The sequence below is a fragment of the Callospermophilus lateralis genome, chromosome 5 (genome assembly GCF_048772815.1).
Source record: "Callospermophilus lateralis isolate mCalLat2 chromosome 5, mCalLat2.hap1, whole genome shotgun sequence".
NCBI lineage: Eukaryota > Metazoa > Chordata > Mammalia > Rodentia > Sciuridae > Callospermophilus > Callospermophilus lateralis.
Genome location: NC_135309.1, coordinates 7,330,485 through 7,346,929, shown reverse-complemented (window position 1 = coordinate 7,346,929; position 16,445 = coordinate 7,330,485). Strand labels below are relative to the sequence as shown.

The window sequence follows — 16,445 nt, the reverse complement described above, 5'->3', positions numbered from 1 at the left end:
TCTCCACAAGAGCATGGGCTGGGACCTTTTAGCCTGTGCTGGCAAGATTTGGGTTTTCTTCCACTCCCACCTATGTGTTCTCCTAACAGTTACAGCGACTCCTGCTCACTCCAGGGCAGAGGTGTTCCTGCAGGGTCTGACTTCACCATGGGGGCCAGGCTGACTGGCTGGCTGCTCCATGCTCAGTTTTGAAGTGGTCACCAGGAAAGACAGCCTTTGAAAGGCCCCCAGTGTCAGCATTCCTAGACTCCAGCCACCCTGCCACCTTTCACAGGAGTAAAACAAGCTTGGCACTCTTGGTCAGTGCCAAGTCTCCCTCCTACTGAAGCCAGAAGTCAGGAGAGACTCCTGCTGGGCCTGAACCAGCCTGAGCCAGTTTCTTCTGCCGCAGAGCACAAGAGCCCCAGCCAGCAACATTATCACCTAGGCTCTCCTCCTAAAGCCCCACATCAAATCAGTTCCATATCTTGAAAACATGGATCCTCCTGAGATTGGAGACCTAATACAGCCTTCTCTGTCTTTTTGACTGATGACATGAATTCCCTATTTAGCCCTCTCTGTCTCCTGGTTTTATTGTCTCTTCTCTGATAAATAATTAAGGAAAACATGTTTTCAAAGATGTGTAGATGTACATTTAAAATTGTCAACTTTATTGACTTTTCTTAGAAATAAAAAAAAATCATCTTTCAATCTGTATCAGTGTACTAAGTTTGATAATAATGTGCTACATTAAGTAAAGAATTTATATGAATTAAATAATATTTTACTAATATCTTGTTGTTTAAGATATTTCCCATCTACTTTATAAGAAATAGATAATTATATATTATGTTTAAATTATTATGTATTAATATAATCTACGTTTATGTCTTTAAACAACCTGGAGTTCAGTTTCTATATATTTTTAGGTAGGAACACAATTTCTTTTACTCTGCATACTGAACAAATTTTTTTTCCACACCAAATGATAGCAATTTTTGTTCTTTTGATAGATAATTTATTCTTTATTAGATAATACATTTCTGAAATTATGAAGTTTTTTCGTATTTTTGTTAGTGTATTATAATTGTACCCACTGGGGGAATTCACTGCCACATAGTCGTACACACGCACAATGCGACAACCCAATTTGGCCAATTTCATTACCAGCCTTTCCCTTTCCCTCCCTCCCCGACCCCTGGTCTTTTTCCTCCCTTATACTGAGCTCCATTTAACTTTGATGAGCACCTCCCCTTTTCTCCCCTCACCCCAGTCTTCACTAATGAAAGAAAACATACAACCCTGTATTTACTGAGTTTGGCTTAGTTTGCTTAACAAAATATTCTCAAGTTCCATTCATTTTCCTGCTAGTAACATGATTGTATTCTTCTTTGTGGCTGAATAAAACTCCATTGTGAATATGCACCACATTTTGTTTTCCTTCATCTGTTGATAGACACCCATCCTGGATCCATAGTTTGGCTATTGTCCATTATGCTGCTTTAAACATGGGTGTGCACATGTCACTGAAGTATGATGACTTCAATTCTTTAGGATAAACTTCTAGGAGTGGTAAGACCTGCAGGTCCCTCGTCAGAGAATGCCACCAGGAGAAAGTCCCCAACAGGAGAAAGTCCATCACCACCGCGGAGTTGGGCATGTGCGGCCGCAGCTCTGCCTGGAAAGGGGAGAGAAGTCAGGGAGACACGGTGAGCAAGTGCAGCCTGCATCTCCTCTTCCCACTTACTTACTTATGTGTGTATTCTGTGGTCTGGGGCCAAAGCCAGAGCCTCGGGTGAGCTGGGAAAATGCTCTACCAAGGAGCTATACCCAAGCCCTTGACCTCTCCATATTCTAACCTTTCCTGTGGACCTAGCATTTTTAAAATGATTCTCCATTGGAGTAGTGACCTTCCTTTTATTCAAATTGAGAAGATGCTACTTTGTTATTGGTGCTATTTTTCATAAGTTTCTTAAAGATTGAGTCTTATGCAACCTTGTGTCTGTGATCAGGTAAACTTTGTGATATTATATCATGTTTTAATACTGAATAAGTTGCAATATCACTAAAATATTTTTGTCATTAATTCTTTATATATATAGTTTTGGGTACAGAAGTTGGAAACTGTTCATCATATTACCATGATGTTATCTTGATTCATTTAACAATTGAACAGATTCTGTGTTCTGGATAGGATCTTGTTGTTGCTTGTTTACTTGTTTGCAGTGGTGGGGGTACAGTAGTTTTCAGACATTAGGAGCATAACTTTGATTCCTAGTTATCTAGTTCAAAATCCCAGTTTTCATCCTGGTGTAAAATGAGCGTTTATTTGAGTATGTGCCCGCACTGGGATTGAACCTAGCATTTATGCATGCTAAGTGTGTGGCCTACCACTGAGCTACATGCCAGGCCCCGAACAGCGCATTATCAAAAGGCCCAGTCTCTGCTTCTTTGTTGAGCCAGATGAATGCTCTCCTTCTTCTGACAATCCTGGGCAGGATTAGATAAGCTGACATGTACAGCATCCTTGGGAATGACCCAGGACCCCGCAATGTTGCTGAGATGCCCCTTGCTTTCGCTGCCAAGAGCATTGCTATTATGATTGTCCTGTCTCACTTCCTGAAGAGAACGTACTGCTGTGGAGACTTTCTAGGAAGAGTTTGCTTATCAATTCTGACTCACTCAGTATGGGGGGTATTAGTATTGTGACTTCTTTACAGAAAGAATTCCTGTCCTATTTGCAGCTGCAGGTCAGCATAACAGGCTGCCCCTCTGGTGGCTCTGCTAGGAGGCTACAATTAGCACCCTGGAGCTCCTGCCCCTTCCAATGTTTCTGTCTGTATTGAAGGAGTGTCATTTTTTGGAGCAGGGTGAGGAGGTGTTGGGGATGAACTCAGGTTCACGGTTACATGCATGTGAGGGAAACTCCACCACAGAGCTGTACCCAGCCCGGTGCTCACATTTTTAAATTTGCCTGTTTTGATGGTTTCAGGGATGGATGCACACCAGATGAATAATCCACCGCTGAGCTCATGGTTTCTTATGATGATGGGCTAGTTATAATTTCCTCCTCTCTTTTTTTGTTGTTGATGATTTTATTATAATTTTACTATATGTAATTTTTATGTACTATTATGCTAGGCACATAGGGCATGTGTCCAAAATATTTTTAAGCAAGGCAAATTTTCCAACTAAAGATCACCAGGACCATCACTGTAGAAGAGGGAGCCAGGAGATTTGGCTCTATCACTTCCATTCACTTGGCAGGTGAAGTTGGCTACTTTCTTCACACAAGACAAATGCCATTCGTCTGTATAAACAGAATGATAATTTGTGCTGCTGTGATCAGTTGAAGTGACAGAGGTTCCTTCATCTATCTTATTCCATAATTAATTATTACCACAAATATGTACTAAGTGCTGCTATCACAGGAGTTTTGTAAGTAATAAATGACATCAAAGTCCCTCAGTCTCATAACGTTTCATCTATTTGATGAGACTGACACTGGACAGTTAAACATGAGAGTAAAATCAAATATTTCTGAGAGTTTTAGATGATTCTGAGCTAGGTGAGGACAGCAAATGTAATGGGGGAGGAAACATAGCTTGGCCAGTTCACCAGGAATTCTTGGAAGTCAGCAAACCACTGTGGAAATGAAGCACCATAGTTTGACTCTTCCCTGGCCCCGATGTCTTGGTTTTGCTTTTTAGTAAGGTGAAGCCTCCCATGTGTTTGTTGAACAGATTTGATAAATTAGATTACTGCCCAAGATGTTCATACATTGGTTTGAGCAAGAGACAGAGTTAAATACTAATCCTACAAAACACTTAAGAAGAGTTTTAATATAATTGTATTATCCAGAAGAACAAGGATCAAGGGGAAAAAAACTTTTGAAAGATTTAACTGATCTGTAAGCTAAAATTTCATTATTTAAAATACTTTTTCTTATGTAGAAAAACTCTGAGGGAACTGGTCTGAAGATTTGTGTATGCTGTGTGCATATACATGAGGTACATATATATTTAGAGAATGATAAATCTCCTTTGCCACATCAGTTAGTATGCCTTAAAGATCTGGCATTCTGAAAGTGATTTTTAAAGTTTTAATTTCAACATCTTCTAATATGGATAGAATGTATTTCATTGAAATGACACTACCAATAGTGTTCTGCTTATAGATCTCTGTATGTAGTGAGTGTGATCCAGCAGCCAAAAATTTCCTGATTAGTCCCAATCGAAAAAAGTAGCAGGGCTGACAACATCCTTGCTTTGGGGCATCTCAGGGTCAGGAGAGAAGGCCTGGGTTATACAGAACTCCATCTTAGTTTATTAATGTGCTGTAAATAGCATAAATAAGCATGTATTTCTCTATGCTGAATGAATTATAATTTTGCTCTATATGAGCAATTCCTATATACCAGATTTAAATAATACACTAGTTTTTCTAAAAGTGCAAAATTTCTTGATAATTAATCAAAATCTAGATATTAAAAGAGCTTGTATTTGCACAGATACATCACAGTTTTTTGACTACATAGTCATTCCCCACCCATAAATAGCCTGTTTCTTCATAATTTATTTGAACAAATTACATGATTAGTTTTATCAAAATAGATCCCTAACCCTATGAAGATACATGCTGCCTGATTGTCCTTTATATTTAGAAGTCTGAGGGCATCCCAATAGGGTCTTATGCTGTCTTTATTCTATTACCTTCAATCTTTGTAAAAAGTTGATAAAAAGCTTCAGATTGCCTTAAATTGAAGTTTGAAACATCACTTGGTTCTTTATTTTTTAAAAATTTATGAAATAAACTCTGGTTAAAACTTAAAATTCTATGTGGCAAAAATAACATTCCAGAAGCAGAAGTTTTGGGGTTAAAAAGCCTGGTTTTTCTCTTGTCTAAGCCAATTTCCAGCTCCATGAACTATCCTCTTAACCAAACGACATGGCAATGGCCTGTGTTTTAAAAGTTTATTGTATACAAACATCCTCCAAAATGATAGGTATTTTAAAGGAAGCTCTTCTATTTATTGACCACACGATATGATTATAAACCTACTCACATGATCAAAATAATTAAAATTTCTATTTAAAAATTACTCCTTACCTTTATCAATTGCAGCTCAATTATTCCAGCTAAGATCAGTCTCTCTAGGGAGTAACTTAGTGTCTTTTTAAAAAGATGAGGTGATAACTTAAAAAATTCAAATCGTATTATTAAACAAATATTCTCTTATGACCACAACTAAGACAGCATTTTCCTTAATAGAAAATGAACATATAATATATGGACTTTTGTGTAAAAAAAAACCTAAAAGTGCTTTTTCTATTTTGTAGAATTTAAAACAAAATTCATTGGTTAAAGTTTTAAGTTACTCCTGGAATCACCCATTGGCACATGTACATACGTGTTCAGTCACTCAGGAAGTCATGACTGTGTCTCTGACGTGTCTGTGGCCAGCTGCCAGGGACTGGATGGCAAATCAGAGACACCAGCATGGCCCTGACACGGAGCTTGGTCAGGGAGATGTGCACCCAGTGCCACACTTTCACAAATTCCTCAGAATAGTGACATCGTTCTCTCTTATGTGATTCTAGGACACTTGTGTTCTTTTATCTTTGGTTTGGACCACAGTTTTCCTTCTTGGAGGCCGTCTTAAATGCTCAGGTCTTGGGGGCACCCCATGACTTCACTGCTCAGCATCTGCGTGCAGCCAGATGATCGCTGTTTTTACTGTTTTTCAGTGACAGCAATGATCACCATATTCGGTGAAAGCTACCCCAGAGAAAACCCACGGCCTGGTTTTGATGTCCTACCCACCTGAGCTTGGTGGGTCAGTGGCAGCCCTCCCCCCTTCCTTGGCTGTCCCACTCTCTGACACCAGTGGACCTGCTTGCTTAATTGAATGAACTGTTCAGTTTTATGACACTATTAGTTTGGGAGAGATTTCACGGGAGTGGGATGCCCGATGAGCTATGTCACCACCACACACTGCATCTCAGTGGAACTCCTGTCTTCCCAGAGGAGACCAGGAGCTGGTTTGCAGCAGTGAGCAGGATGCCTTGGAGAGATGCCAGGGATGGGTTGCAATGTCAGGACAGTAAGTGCCACACCAGCAAACACGTCCCCACTGCATGTGAGAACCCACCCCTTTCATGCTGGCTTCTACCACACAAGGTGCCCAAATGCAGATGGACCATGTGTTCAAATGTCAACAAAGCCTAAGTGTTTCCCATTTGAAGACCCCAGTAGGGCCTGGGGATGCAGTGGGGGGCAGAGGCTTGGCCAGTGCATGCAGGCCCTGGGTTCTACCCAGCACCACACACTCCACTGAGAATTCCAGAGTCTAGTTACAGTCTCCAGTTCACATTTATGTACACAGGCAACCATCCTTCCTCATTCCAAGCAAGTATTTTAAGAGCCCAATTCTAAACATCTCCAAGTCAGAGAGTCCCAGGAGGAAGTCAGAGAGCACTGTCTCCTGAAAGAAAAGGAACTTGGCACAGGTAAAGCTCACATTCTGTATGTTTGGAAAAACCAATTTACATTAACTTCATCAATTTCTCTCAAATTCACTTTTTTATTTTTCATACTAGCAAAAAGGATGGTGGAAACCATCATTCTTAAGGCTTATAAGGGGAAAACCTAGATGAAATTGAGACTTTGTGGTCTAGAAAGAGCCCTGTGGTAAAACCCAAGGACACTGTGGATGCAAACTGGGTGATCACCTCATCACTGACGCTTTTCCTGCAGGAGTTCTGGATATGAAGAAATGGCACAGTATGGCCTGTACTTGTACCAGTGAGCACTCACGTGCACAGTTACAGTTAAGAATACTTATCCAACTAGCCCATGCGATGGACCCTCCATTAGAGCGGAGAGAACCTGGTCCTTGGATGCTCACTCACAGCTGACCAAGCTGCACTAGTCGGCTGTCACAGGAGGACTGACACAGGGTGGCTCTGTGTCCAAGTCTTTCACTCCTGACCTTTACATATTACCCACTGGGAGGCATACCACTGCACAAACAATACTTATTGAGCACCTAATATTTGCTATGGATTATTAAAAATATGTAAATAAACTAAGGAAAAAACAGAAAGATAAAATCTGATGTCGTAAAGCTTTAGTGTCTATTCAGGCTGGATGAGAGGGTAGAAACAGGCTTTAAAATAAACAAATAAACTACCTATTGTATTAGGGGCTATATTGTAATGAAAGTTTTAAGAAGGACACAGGGAACTGCAGTGTTCTTAGGGTCAGTGTGTTAAGTATATTCATATTGTTGTAAAACAGATTTCCAGAATATTCTCATCTTCCAGAAATGAAACATGTCTGTTATATAGCAACATCCGCTCTCTCCTCCCAGGCTCTGTGACCACCATTCTGCTCTCTGTTTCTATACATTGGATGGCATCAGCTTCTCATGTAAGCTGAGTCCATCTTCTTAATTTTGCCTTCTTGTGGCTAGCTTCTTTCACTTAGTGTAGTATCCTCAAAGTTCACACATGGTGTGGCAGGTGTCATGGTCTCCTTTCTTTTTAAGGCTGATTAACGTTCAGTTGTGTGTATATACCATCCACTGAGGGACATCCGAGTGCTTCCAACTCTTGCCATTGTGAATAGAGCTGATGTGAATATGGGTTTGAAGGGCCTTAAAGGACAATGTGACATTTGAAAAGGCAGATGGCTGGGAGCTTTCTGAATGGCCAGAAGCCGGGAAGAAACAGGCCTCAGAGAGCAATTGTATGACAAAGAGTTTCAACATGAGGCTAAGTTGTCGAAAGCCAGGTCACAAAAGTTGTGTAAGGAAGTTTTACTGTTTGGGATTGAAATTTGTGAAAGGGCACTGAATAATTTCAAGTTAAAAAAATGGTTTTGGGCTTTGCATTTTAGAAAGGATATTGTTTTAGGCACATAAAAGCTTTTGGAGTGAAGAGAGGTAAGACAGAAAGATTGGGTTGTTTCAATGTTAGAAAAGTGAATTCAGTGAAAATCCCATGGGATACATCATAAAGAGGTGGGCCACTCAGAAGTCCTTATGAGGACTTTGGACCCACTTGAACTGATGGAGGGGTGCACACATACTGTTTATTTAGGCTTATTTCAGCCCATCTCTGAGGAGGTGTCATGGGGAAGAGGTAGAAATGTAAGCACCACTGAGAAGGCAGGGCTGACGGCCTCAGTTTACTTTGAAATGAATATTCCCTTTTAGTCCCAGCCTTATTTTCTTTTAAATTTGTGATGATGTAACTTCATCATTAACACTGCTCACTTTTGAAGGAGAAGTAGGCAGTCATCCTTTGAACTTCACGGTAAATAAAGCTTGACAAATACCAGCAGGATTAACTAGAGTCTGGGGATGCCAGGGAAATTGCTTCCTGGGAGATGTTCCAAGGGCGCGCCCAGCTGTGGTTGAAGTCCAGGAACTGAATGCTCCCAGAAGGCAAAGGATTTAAGGTCCAGGATGCCCCGAGATGGGTGGGTCTCTGGAAGTCCTTCAGACTGAGTTCAGGCTGCTTTAGAATCTTCTCTAGAAGAGACAGAAGGGAAATGCTGAGCAATGGGCAGAGAGTGAGATCACCTCCCCAAGACCAAAGAGCCGGTCTAGTAGGTGAGTTTGTGCTTTGGCCACTACATGTAAGTAGGACAGCATGAAGACAGGGCCAGGTCATCTCTCACATGTTGGAGCTGGGGAGAAAAGGGAGAGAAGAGGGACCTCAGGAAAACAGGAGGGAGAGCTTTGGAGAGAAGAGGGAGGGCAAGGAAGGCTCCCGGGGCTGCATAAGACAAATGTGCCGTGTGAACATAGGAATGCACCACAGTGAAATGATGTGTACGAAAATGTGTTCAGAGCATTATAAAGGATTCCACAGTGTGAACACGCCTCGGCCTGATGGTCGAAATTATTGGGCATATTCTGCAAATTCTTCACATTGTAGATAGCTTTTCATGACATCTTGGGAATGCCACTGTTTCCTCTGAAATCCTGACTGTCCCTTTCATGCTGAAGGTGAAGGAGAAGGGAGAAAGAGACAAGCTCTTCTTAATGATGAAATTATTTTAATTTACCAAAATGTTTATTAAAGCTTGATGGTAAAGATATGACCCACAGTGTGACCCACAGAGGAGTTATTCTCTGGTTTAACTATTGGCATACATCATTTTTTAAGGCGCGCTTCCATGTACAAAAGTTAGAATGGGAATGGAAATTGTTTCTTGGACTATTGACATTACATTTCAATTCAGTGAAAAAAGGAAGCCATGTCATTTTTGAGTATCATTAAAACTAGCAAAAGGGTCTTTATTATTTAGTTTGATATTTTGAAATGAGTTCTGCCATTGATTATAATTGACAGAGTTCATTTAGAGTATTAACACATACTAGAACCTTTTCTGGAGAAAATATCAACATCAGAAGGAATTTAAACTAATTTTCACATCACCAATAAAGTGCTGTGATGAGCAAAGTGTGCATATCATTGATATGTAACTTGGAGTTTGCCCTGTCCTTGGAAGGAGAACAGAATATTTGTTGATGAACAAAATAGTAATACAGCTTTTTGATATTAAATAGTAATAAGCTTTCTGTATCTCCATCTTGTCATAGGTCAAAGAGATTTCTAAGAGGGAACACATAGCTAACTGTATTTCTTTAAATTTTAGTTGGATTCTAAAGAACAAATTTGAAAACTATTACCTGCTTAGTATTTCCTTTATTAAGGATAAACACTCCCAGCTATCCGTGTCAGTTGATAGAATAACTCAACATCACAAACAATGATCAAGGAACTGGGGTATAGTTCAGTTGGTAGAGTGCTTGCCATGCATGTAAAAGGCCCTGGGTTCAACCCCAGCACCACAAACAATAACAACAACAACAAAACAATGATGATCAAGGAGCACAAAAATTTTTCTTTATAGAAAAGTAAATTTAAAAATAAATAAATAAGTAGAAGATAATGATAAAGATGTCACTATTTCAAGTTTGAAGTCCCAGGAATTCAGAAGAATTTTGTGACAGCAATATATATCAGACAGAAATAAAAGTGGGTCTTGCTTTGGAAAACATCATTTGGGATAAAATTAATTTGAGAAATATCTATGGGCTATGATATTTTACAGGCACTGTAAGAACATGGAGGTTAGACGAAAATAACGGATGTAACATTTTACAAAGATCTGATTGTTTGTTTCCCTTTCAACACTCTGTCTTTCCATTGTTTATTTATTTCCTGATTTTTTTTATCATCCAGTCCTGAAATTCAACATCTGGGAAATCATCTCAATGTAAAACCATTCAATATCATGCCACATCTGCCCTCAACAACCTAAAGCACTTCTTGATAGTTGGTGGATGAGAAGCAGCTGAAGTGTGTAGCATGTGGTCTGATCTTTTGTGCCTCAGGGTCATCTGTCACTCACAAGCAACCCTGGATGCTGTCCCTGGGGAGCTGGGTTGGGGAAAGTACTGTTCACCTCCTTCCCTGCATGTAAAACAAGCTCCCATACTCCTCAGGTTGGCATGTTACGGTAAAGCTGTCAAAACCAGAGGGGGCTCCTCTTCTGTTTCTACATGTGCATCCCACTCAGTTTGTAACATTTTGTGATAGGAACAAAATGGATTTCTAAGGTATAAGCAAAAAACAAAATCTCCAGCTGTGCTCCACATACATACAATTAGGAGAAGCAAAACTATTCCCCAAGGAGAAGTGAGTGTCATGTTCTTCAACGCAGTGATATTTTAATGGACGTCTTCATAGAATAAGACCAGGCTCCAAGACTTGATCTGAGCTAGGAGAGTTAAAACACATCTGCTCTCTGAGTTAATGTGCACAGGGGTCCCCAGCAGGGAGCATCACTGACCTGGTCTAATCTTTCACTGGGCAGGGGTGGCGGGGGTGGAGTGGTAAGAGGAAGACATGAGAGCCAGGATTCTAGCACTGAAGACCAACAACTGCAGGCATAGGCAGACCAGTGAAGGAAACGTTCAGTACCAACTTTCCTGGGATAGGGATGACGGTGTCCTTCAGCAACAGAGATGCGTGATCATTGTTCCTCCTATGCTCTCTGTACCCATGAGTAAGCTTTTAGAAACTTTAGGACTCTTGTAGGTAAAATAAAGAAAATCCATACTGAAATCATTCTCTAAGGTTGAATGAGGAGCCTCATGACTCAATGCTATTAAGGGAGGCAGGTGGAAGCTGGTGAGAAGGTCTTGCCTGCCTCAGATGCCCCGTGCAACACAGGTCCTTGCTGCACCATGCACTGGAAAGCTGAATGAATAGGTAAGCTTCTGTCTTCCCTGGGACTTTCAGATAAGACAAAGTATTGAGGATGGAGTCAGGAAACCAGACGTCCAGCCCTGTCTTCGTCCTGCTGGGCATCTTCAACCATAGCCCCACCCACACCTTCCTCTTCGCTCTGGTCCTGGGCATCTTCACAGTGGCCGTCATGGGGAACTCCACCATGGTGCTCCTCATCCACCTGGACACCCAGCTGCACACCCCCATGTACTTCCTCCTCAGCCAGCTCTCCCTCATGGACCTCATGCTCATCTGCACCACCGTCCCCAAGATGGCCTTCAACTACCTGTCTGGCAGGAACTCCATCTTGCTAGCAGGCTGCAGAGCCCAGATATTCTTCTACGTGTCCCTGCTGGGAGCCGAGTGCTTCCTGTTGGCTGTCATGGCCTACGACCGCTACGTGGCCATTTGCCATCCCCTTCGGTACACCATCCTCATGAGTCAGAAACTCTGTGTGCTCATGGTGGTGGCTTCCTGGATCTTGGGGTCTATTGATGGCATCATTGTGCTGGCAGCTTCCCTGTCGTTCTCTTACTGTGGCTCTCTGGAAATCCATCACTTTTTCTGTGAAGTGGCTGGCCTCTTGCCTCTCTCCTGCACAGACACGTCTGCATTTGAAAGGCTGATGTTTGTCTGTTGTGTGGTGATGCTCATCCTGCCAGTTTCAGTCATTGTCACATCCTATTTCCGTGTCCTCCGAGCTGTCCTCCGCATGGGCTCTGGAGAAAACCGCCACAAAGCCTTCACCACCTGCTCCTCCCACCTCATGGTGGTAGGACTCTACTATGGGGCTGCCATGTTCATATACATGAGACCGGCCTCCACCTACACAGCGGAGCAGGACAAGATGGTGTCAGCCTTCTACACCATCCTCACCCCCATGCTGAACCCCCTCATCTACAGCCTGCGCAACAAGGAGGTGTCCAGGGGGCTCAGGAAGCTCCTGAGGAGAGGAAGGTTACTGTGACTTTCTCCAGCGTCTGCTGAGGGTCTGTCTAGGATGCTGGCCTTCCAGGCCAGGGGTCCATCTGCAGGTTCTGACCTCAGTGGAGAGCAAGGGTTGCAGTTTTCCTCTGCATTTGGAGAGATACCTCTGTGTTCCTGATTCATTCCCACCTGTACTTCAGGTTTACTGATGCTCGGACCTGTCCTGGCTATTTTAATCCTGATCCTTCTTTACTTCCTTCCCAAGCATTTAGGAACGGGGAATCTTTCCAAATAACTTTTATGTCTATATAAAATATTTAGCATTTTATGACAGGGAGGAAATGAATTTCTAAAATAAATAAAATATCTCTTAGAAATTTATTCTTTTTTCATCTTTATATTAAAAGTGGATACTTTAATGAGTCCAGAAGCAACTCATTCCTTTTGACTGCAGAATCATCCTTATGATTGTGATCGGTTTACTCCTCTTTCATTCTTACATCAGCAACTAATCTGTTTGGAAAAGTTAGCAAACTCTCAGTTTCGGGAGCTGCTGGTCATGATTTTTTGTATAGCTCAAAAGTGATTTATTATACATAATCCCATAAAACTCACTAAAGTTTTATTGAAAAATATTTCTGACCTCTAAATCTGTCCAAATTAATTGATTAATATCCACAAGTTGCCCATACTTTGGTAAAACATTTATGCTCCCAAGCTGTTTTCACAAGATTATAATCTATATATGTAAATCTGCAATATTTTTGAGAATTGAAGTCAATCATTGCTTGGGTTTCTGTGCTTATATTTTAAATTGAACCTTTGTTGCATCATGTGTATTATTTATAAAAATTTTTTCTAACTAAACCTTCAGCTTATGCTTTAATGATATGATCATGTGTTATGATCTATTTCATTTCTTGGGGCACTATAAAATATTTTTTGACAAGTAGAATATTCTTAATGTTTTTGTTTTAGGTAAATTTAACAAGGAGAGGTGTACAATTCAGTGGATTTTAATATGTTCACATATTTGTGCAAACATTACTCCAAAACGAAGGCTCATAATCCCTAGCAGTTATTCCTTATTCCCTCCTGCCTGTCCTTGGCCATGACTGCTTTGATTATAGATTTGCCTGTTGGGACGTCACACATGAATGGTATGGTCGTCTTTGGATTGGCTTCTAGTTAGTATAATGTTTTCATGTGTCTTGTGGAAGCCTGATCAGCACTGCATTCTCACATGCAAATTAGCAATATTCCTTAGAAAGATTGTCCTACATTTTATTTGTTCAGTCAGTAATTAAGTCTTTGGAATATTTTCTTATTTTGGCTCTTGTGAATAACGCTATCTCAAGCATTTATGCACAGGTTTTCATGAGACATCTTCTCAAACCTCCTACCTAGAGGTGAATCTGCTCCAGCACGTGGAAACTCTCTTTAATTTAAAGACACTGATCAGCTGGTTTTCATAGTAGCTGCAAACCGTTTCCTCCATCAATGTCTGAGGGTTTCAATAGCTTCACATCCTACCCATCCTGTGTTATTCTCTCCTTTTTGAATTTTAGCCATTCTATTGGGCATGAAGTTGTATTTCATTCATTGTGATTTTGATTTATATTATGACTAATGATATTGAGGATTTTTCACTTGCTTGTGATCATTTGCACCATATTTTTGAAGGAATGTCCACTAAGATCCATTTCAACTGGATTGTCTTTTTGGTTTTAATTTGTCAGAGCGCTTATATCTTCTGAACCTTATACCTTTGTCAGATGTATAATTTGCAAATATTTTCTCTTATTTGGTGAGTTGTCTTTTTACTTTATTTAATGTCTTTTGGATTACAAAAACTTATGCTTTTGATTGAGTTCAACTTCAGTTTATTCTAATGCTTATGGCTTTAATATTATATCTAAGAAATATTGTTTAAACTAAGTCACAAAGATATAGGCCTAGTTTTTCCTTAAGAGAATGGTGGCTTTCATTCTAGCATTAACACAGACCCATCCCGAGGGGACTCTGTATGTAGTGGGAGGTGCTGTTCAGTTCCATTCTTTTGAAGGTGGCTATCAAATTGTGATAGTACCATTTATTTATTTATTTATTGAAAATCTGTGATTTTCCTCTTGAATTGCTTATGTACTCTCATCAAAACCTAGTTAATCCTAGATTCACTATTTACTTATGGACCGTTAGTTCTGAAGGAGAGATCTGCCTCTCTGTCTTACGTGACCTGGACCATGACAGTGTCATGGTAAGCTCAAAGCTAGGAAGTGAGTTTCTCAATTCTGTCACTCTGACCAGTTTCAGCTATGCTAGGTCTCTTGAATTCCTGTGTAAATGTTAGAATCCTCATGTAAATTTCTGAAAAATGTAGCAGCTGAAGGTTTTGGGGGGTGCTATTGTTGTGCAGATTGGTTTTGGTGCATTTCTACTTTAATACTCAATCTAATTTATAGATATATTCCTTTCTCTCAACCTTCCTTCCGTGTAACATTTTCTAGTTCAGGGGTGTTCTGATCTTTTTTTTTATTATTTGCATTAATTGATAAGTGTTTATTCACTTTTATTCTTTTACAAATACATTAATTTTTCTGGTCACATTTTCTGGTTATTCATTGCTGATTTTAGGATGCTGCTTTTTGATATGTAGGTGATGCTGCAGTTCACTATGGACAGAGGTAGTGTTGGATCAAGTTAAGAACATGCAAGGATGAAGAATTAGGCAAACAATTTAGCAATTAACCCCTTTGTCACCTCTCAATCTTGAGAGATTGGCCAAAATCATGGGCAATGGCACCACCTCCTACCACCAGCACAACTGATTTGTTTGATATTAGCACAGAATGCACAATTCATATGTCAAATTAATCAGAGGATTCTCACATTTTTTCATGACTTTGTCACTGATTGTAATGAGATTGTCTTATGTACAATGGATAACTGCATATGAGGATTTGGGGTTTTCCAATGAGCACCACACATCAAGCCATGAGACGGTCACCAGGAGGATAGCACCAAGAAACTGAAATAGACTTTAGAACAAAATCCTGCAGGTTCCACACTCAGCAAAGCCAAATGGTCCAAAATCCAGGCAGCAAACTTGGTTCAACAGCAGTTGAGTTTTTGTTGGTGGTCTTTGCTTTGGGCTTAATGGCAGTGAAGAGCCACCATTCCCAGTGAGGAAGCCTGATTCAAAGTGGCATGCATTTTGTAGTTAGCCTGCGAACACGGATGATGATAATCTGGAGACCCACTAAAAGAGACATAAAAGTTAGAAAACCTTGGTGTGGCCCATCTTGCCATCCACCACTCAGTTGGCTGGTAAGAGAGTTTCTGGGTATTCCCACAAGCAGAACAAGTATTCACTTCCCAGGAGAAATGTCCTGGCTATAGGGGCAATATCTACAGAAACAGCTTTGCCAGTCACCTTTTAAATAAAACTCCCTGTCATAGTAAAATTATGGGAAATATAAGAGTAGAAATACAGAATGTTCAACACCATGAATGAATTCTTAGTCAGACATGAAACCTTTCCAAAGCTTCATAAGGTCTTATTAAGTTTTTTGTTGATAAACATTCTCATCCATCTGTTGGAGGGTGGCCTGTGTCTGACTGTACCTGTGGGGGTCTGATTTGCTACAAAATCCAAAAATTTTTCCCAATTTATAGGTTGACTTTAAATTCCATACAATCAGCTCCCCACTATATAAGTTCACATGCACGCATACACACGTGTAAAGTGACCCCAGCCCCCCAGGAGCCCCACTGGAACCTTTCTTCAGTGGAAACCTTCTTCTATTACAATGTTGGTACTAACTTTGGTTACTAACCCCTTTGACCTTAGATTAAAGGAAATGTCATGAGAATTTCCAGGGAAAGCTGTTCAGAAAGCAAAAGTGGGCCAGGCCAAATAGCAGGATCAGAACCAGAGAGGGCACTAAACTGAGTAAGAAAAGTTCTCCATAAACTCAGTATGAACCTTGGGAGCTGGAAAAGGGAGCCCCATAGGAGTGCTTGACTGTGGACTAGGTCACATCTGCTCACCCTTAGTTCTGCATGGTTCTCCCAGTGGGAGACTCCCTCCTGTTTGGTCCACTTACAACATGCTGAAAGTGTCCATGAGCACTTTGGGTGCAGAGAGCTTGTCTGGGGTCATTATACCAATTGGTCTTTCCTGTAGAAGTGTTTCCCGGGTCTTGAGTATAGGATGTGAGAAGGGCAAGG

General features: G+C 40.7%; 1 protein-coding gene across 1 annotated transcript; it reads left to right on the top strand.

Annotated features, from left to right (window-relative positions):
* The first annotated feature begins 11,319 nt into the window (after positions 1–11,319).
* On the top strand, positions 11,320–12,255 carry LOC143398916 (olfactory receptor 2M4-like). Its single transcript, XM_076855627.2, has one exon. It carries the CDS (start codon positions 11,320–11,322, stop codon positions 12,253–12,255), a length of 936 nt encoding a protein of 311 aa, XP_076711742.2.
* The last annotated feature ends 4,190 nt before the right edge of the window (positions 12,256–16,445 follow it).